General features: G+C 33.9%; 4 protein-coding genes across 5 annotated transcripts in view; 1 reads left to right on the top strand and 3 right to left on the bottom strand.

Annotated features, from left to right (window-relative positions):
* The window catches only part of LOC132046306 (uncharacterized), a 59,510-nt gene that overhangs the window by 19,818 nt on the left and 22,171 nt on the right, over positions 1-17,521 (top strand). The gene's annotated exons all lie outside the window — the stretch shown is intronic.
* On the bottom strand, positions 212-1,491 carry LOC132048249 (nuclear transport factor 2B). Of its 2 annotated transcripts, XM_059439153.1 has the most exons (3): positions 1,313-1,491; positions 821-1,171; positions 212-489 (listed from the first exon to the last, which is right to left on the bottom strand). In XM_059439153.1, the coding sequence occupies exons 2-3, from the start codon at positions 1,121-1,123 to the stop codon at positions 415-417; spliced, it is 378 nt and encodes a 125-aa protein (XP_059295136.1). In that variant the 5' UTR covers positions 1,124-1,171; positions 1,313-1,491; the 3' UTR covers positions 212-414. The 2 variants fall into 2 exon arrangements, with proteins under 2 accessions (XP_059295136.1, XP_059295135.1); XM_059439152.1 differs by lacking the exon at positions 1,313-1,491 and having other exon boundaries at positions 821-1,276.
* LOC132048248 (probable dolichyl-diphosphooligosaccharide--protein glycosyltransferase subunit 3B) lies at positions 5,044-6,473 on the bottom strand. The gene has a single exon (XM_059439151.1). It carries the CDS (start codon positions 6,313-6,315, stop codon positions 5,317-5,319), a length of 999 nt encoding a protein of 332 aa, XP_059295134.1. The 5' UTR covers positions 6,316-6,473; the 3' UTR covers positions 5,044-5,316.
* Positions 10,175-17,521, bottom strand: part of LOC132047799 (pentatricopeptide repeat-containing protein At4g21170) — an 8,785-nt gene continuing 1,438 nt past the window's right edge. The window contains exons 2-3 of the mRNA XM_059438783.1: positions 11,590-11,709; positions 10,175-10,216 (exon numbers count right to left, since the gene is read on the bottom strand). Coding sequence (XP_059294766.1) covers positions 10,175-10,216; positions 11,590-11,709 — 162 coding nt within the window. The remainder of the gene's footprint in view (positions 10,217-11,589; positions 11,710-17,521) is intronic.

Here is a 17,521-nt window from a genome sequence, read left to right as displayed (position 1 = left end):
AAAAATAGTAGTGGTCTAGTGGTAAAGCCCTTTAATCTTCTTCCCTGACTAAATAGGAGAGAGAGAGAGATGTTTACTACAAAAGAAATTGGACCTCTAGGTTTCAGTATATCAATTTATCGTATGGTCTTTGAGTTGGTGATGTTTTACTCCACGCTTTAAATTTGTCACAATACGAAGGTATGAATTTGATTATTTAGACTTGAAGTACTTGTAATTGGAAATTGGATAAAGGTTACCCAGTATTACAAAGCAATTAGCAAATCAATAATGTGATGCTCCAATTTCTTTTGTTAAGCCAGGACCATATTCAACTCATTACATCACCAATAATTTTCTCTCTTCGACATTTCCACTCACACAAACACTGTTTTTGTTTCTCTTGATCAACATTTTCTCCACACAAACGCTAAACTACCCATAGTTGAGGCGAAATATGTCATTCTGCACAAAGAAGCTTCCTTCCACAGTTGGGATCAAGTGAAACATCTGCAATAATGCAACAAACAAGATGCATGTTTAGTCTTTCTTCTTCAAGTAATTCATCATTAATAAGATAGAGTGAAAACCAAGTTTCAAATATATATGCGCCTAAAAGTTCTTTGGATTCCTAACTATGAAGACAATATAATTGAATTAAGTCAGCCCAAAGACACTTTAACCAGGTGTCATACTGACCATTTTAAGTCAAGCCTGCGATTTTCTCTAAAAGGCCTCGCAACATTAAGTATGTAACTCCAAGGTGGGATTTTGTCCGCACACGCAAAAAATATAAAATCATGTGCTTTGATTACATATATGGAGGAAGAGAGAGAGAGACCTGGCTAAACCTCAGGGGATGGTCCTCTCCAAGAAGTTGAATGCTACCACTGACAAAGACAATGATCCCTCCGGCAAAGGACGAAGGTTGAGAATCAATGGTGCTAATCGCATGGCGGCATTGTCCAAAAGGCAATGCATTAAGCTTAGCAGAGATATTTTCACTTCCCTGCAACTTCTGGCTCTCAAATGTGAGCATTGAGCTTGGTTGATACAGAGTACCAATCGATGATCGATCATTGTCGAAAAGATTGTAGTAGTGATCCACAAATGCTCTTCCTACCATTTCTGTTTGTTCTTCCATTTTCCCTTTCAAATTCTCAACTCACTTTCGATCAATGTCTTAATTGAACTGCAAGCACAAAGAGGGCAAGGCTTGAGAGAATATAATAAAGTAAATGGTTTGGCTATCAAGGGAAGAATATATATAGGAAAAAGGAAAATGTAAAAAGGGCATCTAAACTGCTGCATGGATACGCAAGTTCATATCTACCTTTTTTACACAACGAAGGAAAAGGAGTCAGGGGGCTGCTGAAAAAAAAAACCCAACAAGGTCTGCTGAAGCAAACCGGCCAGCAGGCTTTTTGGCGAAAAATTATTTTTCTTGATCTTTAAAGTATTTGACTGCATATAATGCTGTCAAGATTAACGTACATAAACAAACAATACTTGAAGAGGGTAATGTTGCACATGAAATGATGACTAGATTGACGATGGATGGGTCACTAAAGATTGCTCAAAGGAATATATTCTTTGCTGAACAAATGACCAACTTTATATCTAAAAGGGGAAAACGCTTGCCACCCACTGCCACTTTTATGCCACAAAGTTAAAAATATAAGGTGGACGGTGGACCTCAAGAGCTTAATTAGCATAGCCCAGATTAAATTTAACAATATAACATTGCATCTCTCTTGATGGTAGAGTAGTTCTTAAGCAACGTTTTCTCCAAAAATAAGCATCTAAATACCTTATATTTCCGCGTTCAAGAAAAATTATACAGTGATTAATTTTTCCTTCTATGTTTTTATGGAATCCTTTTTGTCAAATAGCCCTGTCAAAAAGTCTCCGTGAAACAATAGCATAATATTGAGGCTAATTATTAAGTATAAGAAACGTTGAGGAATACTGATATTCTTATATGATCACCGAGGTCTTGGAACTGGTAGAGAAAAATCGTCCAAATCTGAGTAAGATAGTGGTTGTAGCCATTGCATCTGAAGGTGGCAAGAGGTGATCAGTGGTCAATTTTTAGAGAGGACTAAATTGCTTGATCACACTGAAGGAATTTTCATTCCGATTGTTACTGTCAACCCATAGAAAGGATATTTCATGGCTAAAAGACCATGAAATACTGAGTCATAGAATTGATCATATATATGTTTACTCCATGACAATATGTGATGGAACTGGTCACAATCAAATTATATCTACACTATCAAGAGAATCAAAGATGCGATGGAAACAAGAAAATCCCACCGATAGTGAGGTATGCAAAATCCTAAAACCTATGCTCATCAGAAGAGACATAGGAGTCATATCTGAGTAGATTTCGCAAAATTTTCATTTCCCTGGGACCTAATAATTGCCAAATCTTAGGCTTATTAACGAACAACGTCAAAGATACAAGCTCTACAAGTAGCAGGACGAAGAGTCTGATATGCTTCAGAAATTCAAGTCATTCGATGTTGTAACACCCGAAGGGACAACAAGCAAGAAAGAGGGATCCATTCAACACTAAGATAATTCCCTTCCACTTGGTTTATTCTCATCCGCACCAAGAAACCTGTCCGTCGCCCTGTCCTCCCCTCTCTTAACTTACCCAAACAAAACCATCCACCTTTGTTGATAAATACAAGAAAACCTTCTTTCATATGCATATAATCCATTAACAAAGAGAAAAATTGCAGCATAACTTCCATAGATTGTTGAGATGATACAATAGTACTACGTCAAAGTGAGACCCTTTCTCATATTTTCCTTCTCTTCACTAGTTCATCGCAAAATATATTCTTTTAATGAAAGATCATTGTCTGCATTGAAAATATATAGCTGCAAAATTATTTAAATGACTTCCTTTAGTTTCCATATGGACCATATCCAGGTGTCTTCAACAGAGGAAAACTACTTTCTGGACAAACATAAGCAGGAAGATGCCTTCCTGCAGATAGCAACATAATTTAACTAACAAAAGCATGAGGTAAACAGCTGTAATACATAGCTGGGAGCCCATTCCTCTTCATAATTGGTAATTCTATCCAAAACCTTAACCGTGTTTGTCCTATGAATGCCCAAACCATGAAAACCTTCAAGGTTGACAAAAAGATAAAGACTTCCGCTTAACCCTCATTTTGGTTCCACCATAGTTTCTCAAGTCTCCAGAGTTTAATGGACCCTGATGCCACTTTTAGATTGAGATTAGCTACTATGGCAGGATGCAACTGGAAGATGTATAATAAGCTGTACTTCTCCCACTTACCAAAAAAGTAAGATTTTCCTGAGTGCTTATTTGAAACAACTAAGTGGAAGCAACTTCCAAAATCTAGCTTCTACCAAATATGCAGGGAATATTGAACACTAATGTATAGCTATCCCTTCTTGTTACACACCAAGAGGGGATAACTATCCCTTCCTCTTTTACATCCCCTCTAGCTATCCCTTCATGTTACAAACCAACAACAACAACAACATAACCAGTGTAATCCCTTCATGTTACAAACCAACTACAACAACAACATACACAGTGTAATCCCTTCATGTTACAAACCAAGGAGAAATATTTCAGCTAACAAGAACATAATGTCAAGCTTATTTTGTGCTTTAGTACCTTAAAACACGAACTAGTTTTCCCCTATATTTTTAGAAAGTTCAATCTACATACCGTGTCATCACGAAAACAAATTGCTGGGAAGTGTAGTAATTTAGAGTTACTAAGGTAAAGAAGGAAGTATTAGTCCCAGTTCAGAAGTAAAAGAACCAAGGGCCATCCTTCTCTCATCCAGGAGCTATCCAAGTAATATATGCAGAATTGCAATAAATTCGATACAAAAGAAATTTTGTGAGACAGAAGGAAAAGAAAAGAGCATACCAACAATAATTCAAGTTATCTCCCCCTTTTTGCATTAATTGAAGCGTAGCATCATTTTCCATAGCACATGTTATCTCAAAGTAGCCAACCATATGCAGCATCAGAATCAAACCAAATTAAATCCTATGCCACATTGCCACTTATATACTGATTTACGAATGGAAAGGAACAGATGTAAGTGCCTGTTACTCAAATCTCAGGAAAGGCAACTGTCAGGCTCTAAACCTCAACAGTCTATGTGATACCGAAAAATCAGTTGTTTCTGATTTCAATTAATCAATCCCTTATAGTTTTTACTCTTTTTTGCCCCCAGATTCCAGATTCTTTGCCTCGTTGACAATTGATGCTACCTTCTTCAGCTCTATGCAACTACTGCAAAGTGGGCAAAAGAACTACATCTTGGGCTCTAAAATTGTTATTGCCGTTTAATGCAAGATACAGTTTGGTTCTGTGTCATTTCTTGACGTCCTTAAAGAGTTGTGCTGGGGATAACAAAACAACTAAGCCTTCCAAGCCAGTTGGGGTCAGATCTGAATCCTTGTATCCATTTCGTTCGCTTTGGACCATTTTAATACTCAATTGTTTGGGGTTTCCAACATAAAGGTTCTCTAGATGTTTTGTTGACTTCCATATGTCTCTAAACACATCAAAAGTACTCCTAGCCAGTGCTGGTCCAAATGTAAGCTTGCCAACATAATTATGCCTTATTCCCAACTAGTTCGTATTACCTATATGGATATTCTACTTCCATTATGTCCTATTCTTTGTTCCAAGAGATTGTAGGTCTTTAAGCCAACTTCCTTTCATGTCATTTAGATATACCTAGCAACTTGTTTTTTTGATTAGGTCAAGTTTTAGATATACCTAGTAACTTTTTAACACCTTCAATCATCACAGTTCTTTTAAGGACTTGTATTGGTGGTTGGAGGTAAATATTCCTCTATTAATGCTAGTAACTGCTAAAATGGAATTCTAATTTAGGGAGGCCCTCTCACATCTCAGGGGAGGCAAGACCATGTTCTAATCTTTGACTGTTCATACAATAATTCCCCTCATCTTGCCTGAAGTATGATAAACAATTTACATTTTAATTAGACACTGAGAGGGATGCTAACAAGTGGTGATCATCATAGAAATGGCAACAAGATTGGTGATCATTAAGTAACTAAAAGACAGTACATTGAAAGATATCAAATGTGGAATTATTGGTAAACAAAGTGCAAATTCTAGCACCTAAGTGCTTCAGCACAAGATAAAAGATCCATATAAATCTAAAACGAAAAGAGCATAAATTTTTCTGTCAACTACTTTTTGGTTGAATCTTGATCACCTGATAGTGGCATCTACTGTAAAACTCTCACCTAATAGAACAGCAGCCAAATATATCAGCCAGACAAACTACATTGCTATCATATCCATCTTGAAGGCCAATAAGCATGAATACCATAGCCAGTCTTCCAATTATCCAAGGAAACCACCTTCTGTACAGCCCAAAACGAAATAAAGAGCCCAAAAGCCATCATCAAATTCTGTGTTCCCCTGTTCTTCATATAAACCAAAACATGAGTCATAAGTGCCAACAACAATCCAACAATGGTGTACAAGAATCCAATAGCAAAACCTTCAGCTCCTAACTGCATCCCCGAACCTTGGTAAAAGATAATCAACTTCCCTGGTTCATATCTATCAAACAAAAACAAAGGCGCTTTCCTAATTATAGTATGCATTGTCCCTGCAACACTGAAAAAGTACACGAAAACCGACCCAACCATCCAGACATACTTATTATGCAAAAGGGTGTCACTCAAAACAATCTTTTTCACCAAAAATGGACTCCAAATCAAGAACCCAGCACCAATAACCATCATCATTTTCTTCGGTATAACTGGTGGTGTATTAATCTTCCCCACGTTAACATTCACATGCATCTCAAGAAACTCCTTCATGGACTCAGCTCCCATAGAATAACCAGAAGCATCCATTTTCATACTCTCATTCTTAACACCTACTAACCGTATATGAGGCAAAGACTTAACCTCAAACAACGCGAAGGAAGATGGAGATACTTGATATTCCATGATGAAGAAGAAAACCTGAGTGTTGTTTTCAGGGTTGTTTTTGATGAAAGAAGAAGAGAGAAGAGAGAATTCATATTTGATGGAAGGGAGAGAGTTGTCAGGTTTAGAATGGAGTTGTTTAGCGTCAAAGAAGATTAAGGAAGAGAATGGTTTAGGGGAAGGGATAGTGAGGATACGTTGGAGAAGTGGATCTTTGAGGTGGATGAGACCGAGTTGGGATTTTGATCGGAGGTGGATGAGTTCGGAGAGGATGTCGTCATTGGAAGGGGTAGTGATGGGGGTGAGGAGAAAGAGAAGGAAGGTGATGAGTAGAATTGGAGAGATCGCCATTCTTGATTTGATGGAGATTGGAGGGTTTCATGCATGCAGGAAGAAGAAATGTGAAAAGGTTTTTTCTTTTTTGTGTTGGAAGGGCAAGAGATGGGTATTTGGTGTGATTTGGGTCGGGTCTTTTTGAGAAAATTAGATGGATGGCCAGCTTTTGGATCACTCTTACCATGGAAAGTAATTGAAAAATAAACTACTCCTTCTGTCTCATTTTATACGATTTATGTTTGATCGAACACAAAAATTAAAAATGTTAAAAACTTTTAAAACTTGTGATCTAAAACAAACGATAAAATTTGTTTGGCTAGAAATCATTTCATTAAAGATAAAAAGATAAATTCAAAGTTGAATTGTTACTAAGTATAGAAAGGGGTGTCATTCTTTTTTAGATTGATTAAAAAGAGTCATAAAATTTGGATGGAGAAAGTAGTATAAAATTTAAATAAATATATTCTTAGCTAACATACGAAAAATTTCTAATAAATATTGGAGTATAAATTTTTTTATAAGTGATTTAGCATTGTGTGCTACAATCTACTTTTATGTTGAAGGAAGGTGTTCTTGTTGGTGGAGCTTTGAACTCTTCAATTAATCGAAGAGTTGTTTAGCCATACGTTGTCGGGTTTTGTATTCGGGAGGGGATAAGTCCAGATCCAAAGAGTATATCAGATAGAATCAAGAGTTATACTGCTAGAGATATTCACGCCTAAGCCTAATGAATATTTATTTATTATTTATTTCATTTTATTTTTCAACTGTAATTTATTGGAGGACACGGGTGGTAAAAAAAAGTGTCATATCCATGTATGTAGTAGGTTATTTATCCTGATTCTGGCCATACAGGAACCAACTTGTCCTAAAGGATCACAAGTTTAGAAGTTCATTATGTATATTATATCATCTCAATGAGTTGCAACTTATTTCTGAAGTACCTCCAGATACATATAAAATTGCATTAAGGACTCTGATTGCCCATGATATAGAAGCCTTGGGAAAATCCAAGAATAATTAGAGACAAAAGTGGTTTCAGTCTAGCCATAAATGCCAGATTTATCCAAAATAACAACAAAGTTAAAGTATTTTCTTTTTGGAGAAGGTAAGTAAGTTTATAAATTAGAACACAAAGAATGTGCTATTGGGACTGTACAATGTAGTAAAAGAAAGCCCCTCCTAATCTTCGAGGACTTTTTAATCCCCAATCCTGCATCTTTACAGACTTCCAGTTCACCAAATTAAACGACTTCATTTCCTTGTTACCTTGCCATAAGAAGTTCCTCCGAAGTTTGTCAATTCTTTATCAATCCTGATAGGCATTAAAAACAGAGACATCACATATGTTGGATTATCTATCTATACTATATTAAAAGCATGAACTCCATAACTTAAAAGTTAAATTACGAAAATACCCATTTTAAAAATTTGAGTTAATCTACTTATCAAAAAAAACTAATCCTACGAAAAGGCTCCTAATCAAATCCCTCTATTCCACCGTTTCTAACCCCTAGCTATGGCACCGTTTCTACTATGGCACTGTCTCTAACTTTTTGAAGTCCAAGCAAACACCTGTTGTAGTATACACTTTCAAGCAAATGAAGCTACCTTTTCTTTTCCTTTTCATCATATTTATAATCTCTTACACACTTTGTTCAAAGTTGGTCTTGTGCAATTTTTATATTCGTTAATTTTGTAATATAGTTATATGAGAGGGAGTGGCATTTGTTGGCAACCATGGGATGACATTTGTCCAAAAACATGACACTCCTCTGAGGCTCGACCATTTTTGGGTTATGCATTTTCCATTTTAGGATGTTTCAAATATTTGGCACACTTCTATGAATCGTCACATTTTATGAACCAAAAATAAGTCTTAAATTTCTTAAACAATCTAAAATTAGATAATGATGTGTATGACCATGGTCTTGCACTTCCTTCCCATTTTGCCATCAAATCTTCCGACCTAAATGGCAACGTCGACGGTTTTGATAACTTCTCAGATGAAATCAATTGTATAAATCCAAATCCTAACTTGCCAACGGTTTCTCATTATAGTAACAAAGTTGAACTTAAATATACCCTACTTACAGTAATTTAAAATAAAAATAAAAACTATCCCTACAAACAGCCCAAACCAACGCTATTTTTTCATGTAGCGTTGATAGGAGATGGAGACAACAGAGGTTCGTGTTCAAGGCCGATCAAAGATATTGCTCGAGAGTATATGGCAAAAGAGACTACATCAACAGATCAAGAAGAAAGTGGCAAAATCAGGTTCTACTTTATTTTCTTATACTTTAATTATCAATTGAATATGATTTATAAAATTTAATGTTTATAAATATTAGGATAAATGGTCATAATCTCATAAAATATCTTCTGTCTAAGCATGCATGTTATGATTAGGAATGACTAAGGTTATTATGACTATTGTTTCTTTACCAGATGAAATTGGATTGCTGATATATATTCCGTAGCATACATGTAAAATGTGAAATATTATTTTCAAAGTTATAAGACAAGAATTAGAACTTATAAAAATTAATACTTGATAATTTGCTCGAGATCATGAAAACGATATAGATGAAGTACTTTATTTAGATGAACCATATCTATATTTGAAAATTGTTATAACAGCTTGAGACAAAGAGAAAATACCTTTTTAAATTAAAAATGTTTCTTTTTATTACTATATTATATTGAGTTAATGGTAAAAAAAACACACCTGAACTATCACGTTTTCACGAGTTTCACACCTCAACATCAGTCGAAAAGGAAACAACTGATAGTTGGTCTAACAGGTTTTAAGCTGTGTTTGAATACATCGATGGTGATAGTTTAGATAAGAAAAGGGAACAACTTATATTTGGGGTGAGAAACTTGAAAAAAAAAAGAAAAAGATAGTTAAGTGTGTTTTTAACCATTATCTCTACATTATTTCGTGTTTTCTGATTAAAAAATAAATAAATTAGCTACTACATTAGTTGCTAATATGGGCCTAATAGTTCGTACTAATATTATTTTTTTGATAAGCCGACGCTAATACGTCATTAAATAGGATTAAACACAATTTTTTTGTTATTTGACGATTCAAGTTGTCTGTCAATAATTCGTGATTAGGGACATAGATTAATTATATATATATATGTGTGTGTGTGTGTGTGTGTGTGTGTGTGTGTGTGTGTGTCATAATAATCAAATAATTAAAAAGAAGGTGTGCCTTTTTTCAAGGGTTGTGACAAATTTGTTAGTAATCTTCTTCATTTAGTGAAACGACCCAGTGAGACACTAACCATGCTAATGTTGGTAATGAACCTTTTCTATTTGTCTTTAATTTTCAGCTGCCTTTAAAATCAAAATACACATCTATATAAAAGCTTTTTTCCTGTATTGTAGCCAAAGTGAGAAAATCTATTTTTCTGAACCAATATTTTGTCAGCATCTTCTTCTGCATTCCGATCAACGGAATTATATTGATGTTCCGTTTTCTATAATTTTGTGTTCCAACTTCTAAGCTTCTGACTATTGGGTTGAAATTTTTTGGCAGAAGAAATAAAAGAATGCAACTTTAATTTCTTGAATAAGCATTGTATCTTGGGAATATAATTTTTATTAAACCATTGGCATTGTGTAGAAAAATTACTATCCTAAAGATAGTTGCTTATAACATCTTGCAGTACTCATTTTACATTTTTCATAAAAGCCTCTTGCAACATTTCACATGTATATCCAGTAATGTTCACCTCAACAAATAAGTAATTATATGAAGGTCCACATTGATCATTTACATAAATTTATACATTATTTTATAAGTCTAATTATTCACTAAATTCTATCTAAAAATAGTATCATTTTACAGAATTGTATACTACAAGACTGGACATACACGTGCAACGCATGTGTAGAGAAACTAGTATACAAAAACCATCAGAAACAGATATAGAAAAACACAGAGAAGTCAAAAAGAGAGCAGAAAAAATATAGAGGGAGCAAAGCATTGAGAGGAAAAAATACTAGTTTCGAAAAGGTTTAGTTTGGAGGTTTTGTTCGAGTTCGAGGTTTTCATTTGCGGTTTCGAATCCGTGGACCTGAAAGTTAGCTATTGTTAATTTTGGAAATCAGTAGATTGCAGCCGTTTTCTTGTTGCGAATTAATCTACGCAAAAGGTAACACTCCATCTTCGTCGTATAATTTAATGTTACGATTATATGAGAACTGATTCCAATATTACGAAGTTGTTAAGATTTCGTATGTGTCTAATTGGCTAATTGTTCTTTGACGTTATTATACGAAGTATGTCTAGATTTTTGTATCGTTAAATTTACAATAAATCTAGTATGTTTCTTCAAGTTTTACTCATGAATGTGTAAAAAGAGATATTTTAAACATGAATAGAAAGTTGAAAAGTTGTTATCCCAAACTGTGTATATATAGTCCTGTTAAAAAGTTATCATCAAAATTTTTAGTATTTACGTGCCTAATTGAAGATGTATCATATGTTTGTTGTTTTGTTTTTCTTTAATCTAGGGCCACGATAGCTGATTAAGTTTTGTTTTTCTTTAATCTAGGGCCACTATAGCTGATTAAGTAGTAACTTTCTATATACTAGAATTGATAAGATTAGTTAACTGTGAACATACTTTATCACATCACTAGTAAATTTAGCCGCGCTTCGCGCGGTTATTGACAAAATTAGTGAATTTAGTTAATTTTTTTTTATTTTTTTTTATTTTTTTTTTATTTTTTTTATAAATTTAGTCAAGATAAAAATAATATAATATTTCTCTCATTTAAATTCTGCAATTGAAGAACTTCATGTATAACTTATTTCTTTGTTCGCTTTAACACTACTTCTACGTCAATTTCACGGTAAAAAACCGACAACAATTATCAAAAGAAGGTGTTTGCAACAAATTTTAATATGCGGAATTAAATTATAACCACAAACAAAATATGAAGAAACATATTGTTATATCCCGTATTTTTGTACATTGAATTATTCGTAAGCTAATCGATATAAGTTCAAGGATAGGATTATTTTGGGGTAAGAGACAAGGACTTTTAATCCCCGATTTTAATTAGTGCACGATTTGCTTATAAATTTCAAATAGCATAGAAATATTAGTGGATATTAGGGATTAATTAACCATGATTAGATTATTAAGTGGGGATTAGTGATTAATTAAGATTAATTAAGTTAATTAGACCATAAGTGGGCCCCACAAAATGTGGCTGAATCTCGATTGGTGCTTGGTTGAGTGGGACACATGTCATTGTGAGTACAGTGGCATATAAAAGCTTGGTGGATGACTCATTAATCACTTCATCTTCATAATCCACCTTCATCTTCACAAGTTGTTGAAAGAATACTCCGCCAACGCCTATGGCAAATGACCATGGCATCTACAACCAACTCCAAATGAAAAAGGAAGAGAATTATAAATCCTTATGGTGTTCTAAACATTCAAGGAGGCAGCCATGGTCACAAAGCTCACTGCACCAATATGGTGAAAAGGGAATTTGATTCCATAAAAGTGTTCTAAATGTTCCAAGGGAGGCAAGAAGATTAGAAGTTAAAGTCAGAAGAAGCTGGGAAGTGAATAAGTGGGGTCAGTAGGGCTGTCCTAATTAAATTGAGGTAAGATTTCTTCTTTTGTCATGAAATTGGAGTTAATGATGTTGTAATGGAGAGATTAATTTGTATTAAGTGGAATTGAAGTAAGAAAATTGCATGATTAGTGTTGTTGAAATATGGACGGAGAATTTGAGTTGTTTAAATTAGGTTGGGTTTGATTGTTGTTATTGTTATTAATGTTATGGATTATGTGTTAAAAGTGAAGGAATTATATATATGTTAAGGTTCCGTTTGGTAGTGTTTAGATGTTTTAATCTAAAAATGGTGGATTAATTTCGATTAATGTTGTCGTTATTGTCGGTCGTTGACTATATGATGAAAGTGAAGGAATTTGATATTGAAAGTTATAGTTGTATTGTATTGAGAACGATCTGGTTCGGTTGCGTTGTCGTTCTTGTTAAATCGAGGAGACTACGTGTAGTAAGATCATGCATTGTGTTGTAATTGTTGGACTATTATAAGGTCGTTTCGATGAAGTGTTATGGCTATAGATTATTAAGAATAACTTGAATATGTCGTAGTCGTTATGTTAACGATTAGTGAATGTTGTAATGCGGGCTGATTTGGAATGTTATGCGTCGTTCGAGTATTCTTGAATCTTATTTTGGCTAGTCTTGATATAGTACTTGAACGCGTGGTTGTTGATGTTGATTTGGTCGTTTTTTCATAGTTGGCTTGAATATAGGGGAAATGCCGCCTAATTTTCTAGAAATAAGCTACTAACGTCGGAATACGTTTTGAACCTTCCCGTAGCTTAACCATAGTTCTTAACGTCTTAATATAGGTTGAGACACTTCGGGCAGCATATACGTATTGTATCACGGATAAGCGTTAAAGGTATGTAAAGCTATCCTTTCTTTCATTTGGCATCTATATGAAATAAACCGATGACGAATGCATAAGCTCCTACCTTTAGAGACACTAGGATGGCTAATGTCCTTGACTTCCATAAGCTATTTCATATTATCTTGATACGTGTCTATGATTCCTGAGGTTCCATTTGATATAATCCATATTGACATTCCAAGGGTACTTGACATGACTGTTGTCCTTGATACTCAAATGTCAGTTCATTCTACTTATTCTATTGAGTCTCAGATGATGGTTTAGTTTGCATATAGTTGCTCACTACTCTGCTCGTGCATGCTGTTATTATATCATTCACCGAGTCTCGGGCCGAGTATGTTTTCGTTACGATTTCAATCCGCATTGTTCACCGAGTCCCTCACTAGAGGGTACGTATATATATATATATATATGATATGATGATATAATGACGTGATGATAAGACCGAGTCCATGATGGGGCATGGTATACATGTATACGACTTATTCACCGAGTCCATAATGGGCCAGATATGGTATATGATATAGTTATGCATGACTTTCATTTCATAAGGTACAGGTACAGTGATTTATTGATTGTCATACTTGGCTCCTGTAATCTCTATTTTAGTTATGATCTTCCTTCTCGTATTTCATGCTTTATATACTCAGTACATATCTCGTACTGACCCCCCTTTCTTCGGGGGGCTTCGTTTCATGCCCGCAGTACGGATACTCGATTTGGTGATCCTCCACCTAGACTTCTACTCTTGCCTTGGAGAGCTCCATTGTTCGAGGCCTAGACTTTTTGGTACAGATGTTTTGATGTAGATTTATGTTTATCCAGGGGTACGGCGGGGCCCTGTCCCATCATATTTCACTATCGATACTCTTAGAGGTCTGTAGACATATGTGTGGGTTATAGATGGATATTGTTCAGCTGTGTCAAAATGACTTATTTTGGGATGTTCCCGTACGTAGTGGCAGCCTTGTCGGCTTGCGTATTGTGCTATGCTTGATTAGTCGTGACTCATAGAGACAAAAAGTTATTATGATATATGACGTTACGAGATAGTCTTGTTTTTGCAAAGTTTCCATATTGTCCTTAGTTTAGCTGACTATACCTAACAGGTACTTATACGAGTGTCCAGCTCGGGCACTAGTCATGGCCCATGGGGTTGGGTCGTGACACATATATTTTATTGATAAAGCGGGTACAGATTTGTTTAGTCCCTTGATTCTTTTCTCTTGGATTTTCTCTGTAATTCGAGGGCTGTTAGTAGCGTATTTCTCGAACATAGGATGACCTCCTTGTGATGTATTTAATTTCCAAGAACATCTGGCAAAGATTTCGGTATTTGGATTTGGAAGACAATATTTGGTGTCTTGATCTCTTTGTGAATACCCATGAGTTTATGGGATATTCGAAATGTCTTTTCAAGACAATATGTGCCTTATTATTGTCGTTTATTTTTCTTTTTGTTTGATTTTTTTTATCAATTATGGATTTTTAATTATCCACAAATTTAAATAATAATCTATAAAATTTACAGGTAAATTTTCTTTGTTTATTTAATGTATTAGTATCTATTTAATTCTTCTTCTCTACCTTTCAAGAGCTACATTTTAGTGCTTCATTTTTCTCCTGAAAAAACATCAACAACATCTACTACATAAATAATAATGGAAGGGGGAAAACACACAAATGAAATCTCTTTGGTTAATTTTTGCTTTAATGTTTTCCTTTTTCCTTTGTTTCTTCTTCTTCTTCTTCTTCTTCTCTTGCTTCTTTGTTCATTCATTCTAAAAAAGAATATCTACCTTTTCTTCTCTCTCACTGGAACATTATATTTTTTATAATTGGCCACTCCACTCTAAAGCCGCTCTTTTTTCATTCTAAAAATTATTGAAGCTATATTGAAAATTCATAAAATCTAAAAAATAAACCTGAATTTTCAAGCTTTATTACATTGACAATATTCCTTCTTTGGACAACCGGAAAATTTATCATTTACTAATTCCTTTTTACTGGAAATATATAAAATTACTTGGTTAAACTTATTCTAAAATAATATCGTCACTTATTATTGTTGATATATTTTCAAACCTTAGCAGGTATCGGCTAAGCAACAAAAACATGGTTATACTATCTATAGAAATACAGGATAGAGGAATAAGAAAGAAGATAAATTGTTTAAAAAAGAAATAGAAAACATTTGACACCAAAAACTCTAGTACCTGGAAAAAACTGCTTTCGATTCAAGAAAGTTCATACACGTGAGAGATCAAAATAGGAAGAAGAATGAAGTAACATAAATAGAAAATCCTATTAATCACCGAAATAATATATCAACAACTTACTAAACAAAATAGTGTAAAATTACATCCATTTATAACCTCATTAGTCACCTATTTTTAATTTGCAAAAAACACAAACATTTATCAAAAGTAACAATATAATATTATATAAATATTTCAAGAAGAAAAAGAACAGAGAAACAAAGAATTCAAATGAACTAATCACCTTAAATCAGAAGAATGGCAAACGCGATTAGGATTGATCTGTTACTTATCACTTGGTGGATGGAAAAAATTTAAAGAGAAGTTGGGTCCATATATATTTGCCATAAGTAACTAATTATATTGATAATTGATAATGGAGGTCTTAAAAGTAGGTAATAATAATAGGTAACCAAGGGGTAAAAAAATTGAAATTGTACCCCATTTATGGGTGAGTTAAGAGCAGCTAAGTATTATTTTGTATGGGATTGATGGATCGCGGAGATCAAATTTTCAAAAGTTTCAATTCTTTAAATTTTCAGGGGAAAAAAATCAACTTTGTAAATTTGAATCTTTAAAAACTTTTTGGGGAAACCACAAAGAAAATTATTCATTTCCATTTACAACGTGGGCAGCAGAATTAAATGCCGCTATTGCACTGTGCCTTTCTAGTTGGTTAGGCACTTTTAAGTTTTTCACCATAATTAAGAGAGGTACATAGATGAGCTTTTAATATTGCATATTTAGTATAATTAAGAGAGTTAAAGGAATAATTTTTGAGCTTTTTTAACATGCATGGCACATAAATGAGGGAAAATAGAAAAAAGCTCAAAAAAGCAAAAAAAAGATATATGCCAATGGAGGCCATAGAGAGGTGCCACATAAGATTGTTTATGCCTAGCTTTATATTATATATAGATATAGATTAATTTAAATATTGATTAATAGGTCCTCATTAGTTGATTAAGTGCTCCTTTATGTCAATAATAAAATAAAAGATAATTTTTGTTAAGCTAGCTAAGAGAACTCCCCTTTCTTTAAGTATAATAATTGTAAATTTATAAAAAGGGCCACAAGACGAAAGTTTAGTTTTGCTTCAGTTAATTGCAGTATTAGTAGGACGCTTAAGAGTTTGAGTTGTAAAAATTTAAAAAATGTTTTTTTTTGCTCTTTCTTCAGTGTATTCTCTTCATTATATGGTACCGTGTTTTCATCTTTATTTATGCTTTGACTTATTTTAGCTAATATATTAGGCTAAACAAAACACTAAGTTGGGATTAATTAATATAAACTTGAACGTGATCTTTTCTTAACTGTGAGTGTCACATTTTATTTAATACGGGTTTTTAATTATTTGTGTTAGTTATACTCGGTTTGTACGACAAGTTCTAAAGCTTATTAATTAATTGTGAGTTTGAGCGAGAGGGGTTGCAAATTTATTTCAAATCACGTTGTCACATAAAAAGAAAGAACGGAAAGAATATGTGTGAGGGAGTGAGACGAGTTGAACACTCGTCGCAGAAAAATAATAAAGTATATAAAAAAGAAGGCCGCAATAAATTAAATCAATTTGAGTTCAACCACGTATGCGGATATGCTTCTTGGTCGACTCTTATAAAAAGGCTCTGTGTGCGGTTACGCTGCTAGGCCAAAAATATAAGTCACAGTTTAAGCGAATAAATTGGGCAAACGTAGTTAAGAATTAAGGCAAGCATGATTTTATCGAAGATTAATTTAAGCCGAATATTAGTCAATAAAAGCAACCGTGCTAGAACCACGGGACTCGGGGGATGCCTAATACCTTCTCACAGGTTAATAGAATTCCTTACCCGGTCTTTTGTTTTCGCAGACCAATAATAAATAGAGTCATTTCCTTTTGATTATGAATTCAATAAGGTGATTTGAAACACCAAAACTCAATTCCAAGTGGCGACTCTGTAATAAATAAATAATTCCTTCTCAAAACGTCACTTCAATTGGAAAAACTCTTTTAAATCCTTTTAATTACGGGAAAAAAAGGGGTGTGACAAAATATACCTTATGTTTGAGTTTTACTTTTAAAATGTCTCATCCTAACATTCTCTTTACTCGTTTTAATATTCAAAAATAAGATTTTACTGATTGAAGCGGACTAGTATTTATAATGGAAGTGTTTACTCTGCATTAAACTTCCGCTAAATAAAATAACAATCTTTCCTTAAAAATTAGTAGTGCCTCAAATTTCAACTATAATTGCTTAAAGGGTAATAAACTATTATTGCTTACACACAGAGGCGAATCTAGGATTTTTAGAACATGGGTTCACCAAATAAAAAAAAAAAGGAAGCAAGTGTGTTTGGTGGAATTGATCCCTAGTCCTCTTGGTAAATAACTAAACCTTCAACCAAATGCACCATTTAGCCTTCTTGTAGTATGTGTTCCAATATGTAATATTATACCAATTTTAAAAAATATATACATACATATCTCGTTTTAC

The sequence above is a fragment of the Lycium ferocissimum genome, chromosome 2 (assembly GCF_029784015.1).
Source record: "Lycium ferocissimum isolate CSIRO_LF1 chromosome 2, AGI_CSIRO_Lferr_CH_V1, whole genome shotgun sequence".
NCBI classification, from domain to species: domain Eukaryota; kingdom Viridiplantae; phylum Streptophyta; class Magnoliopsida; order Solanales; family Solanaceae; genus Lycium; species Lycium ferocissimum.
The sequence above is the reverse complement of the archived record's forward strand: the minus strand, read 5'-3'. Positions and strand labels throughout refer to the sequence as shown.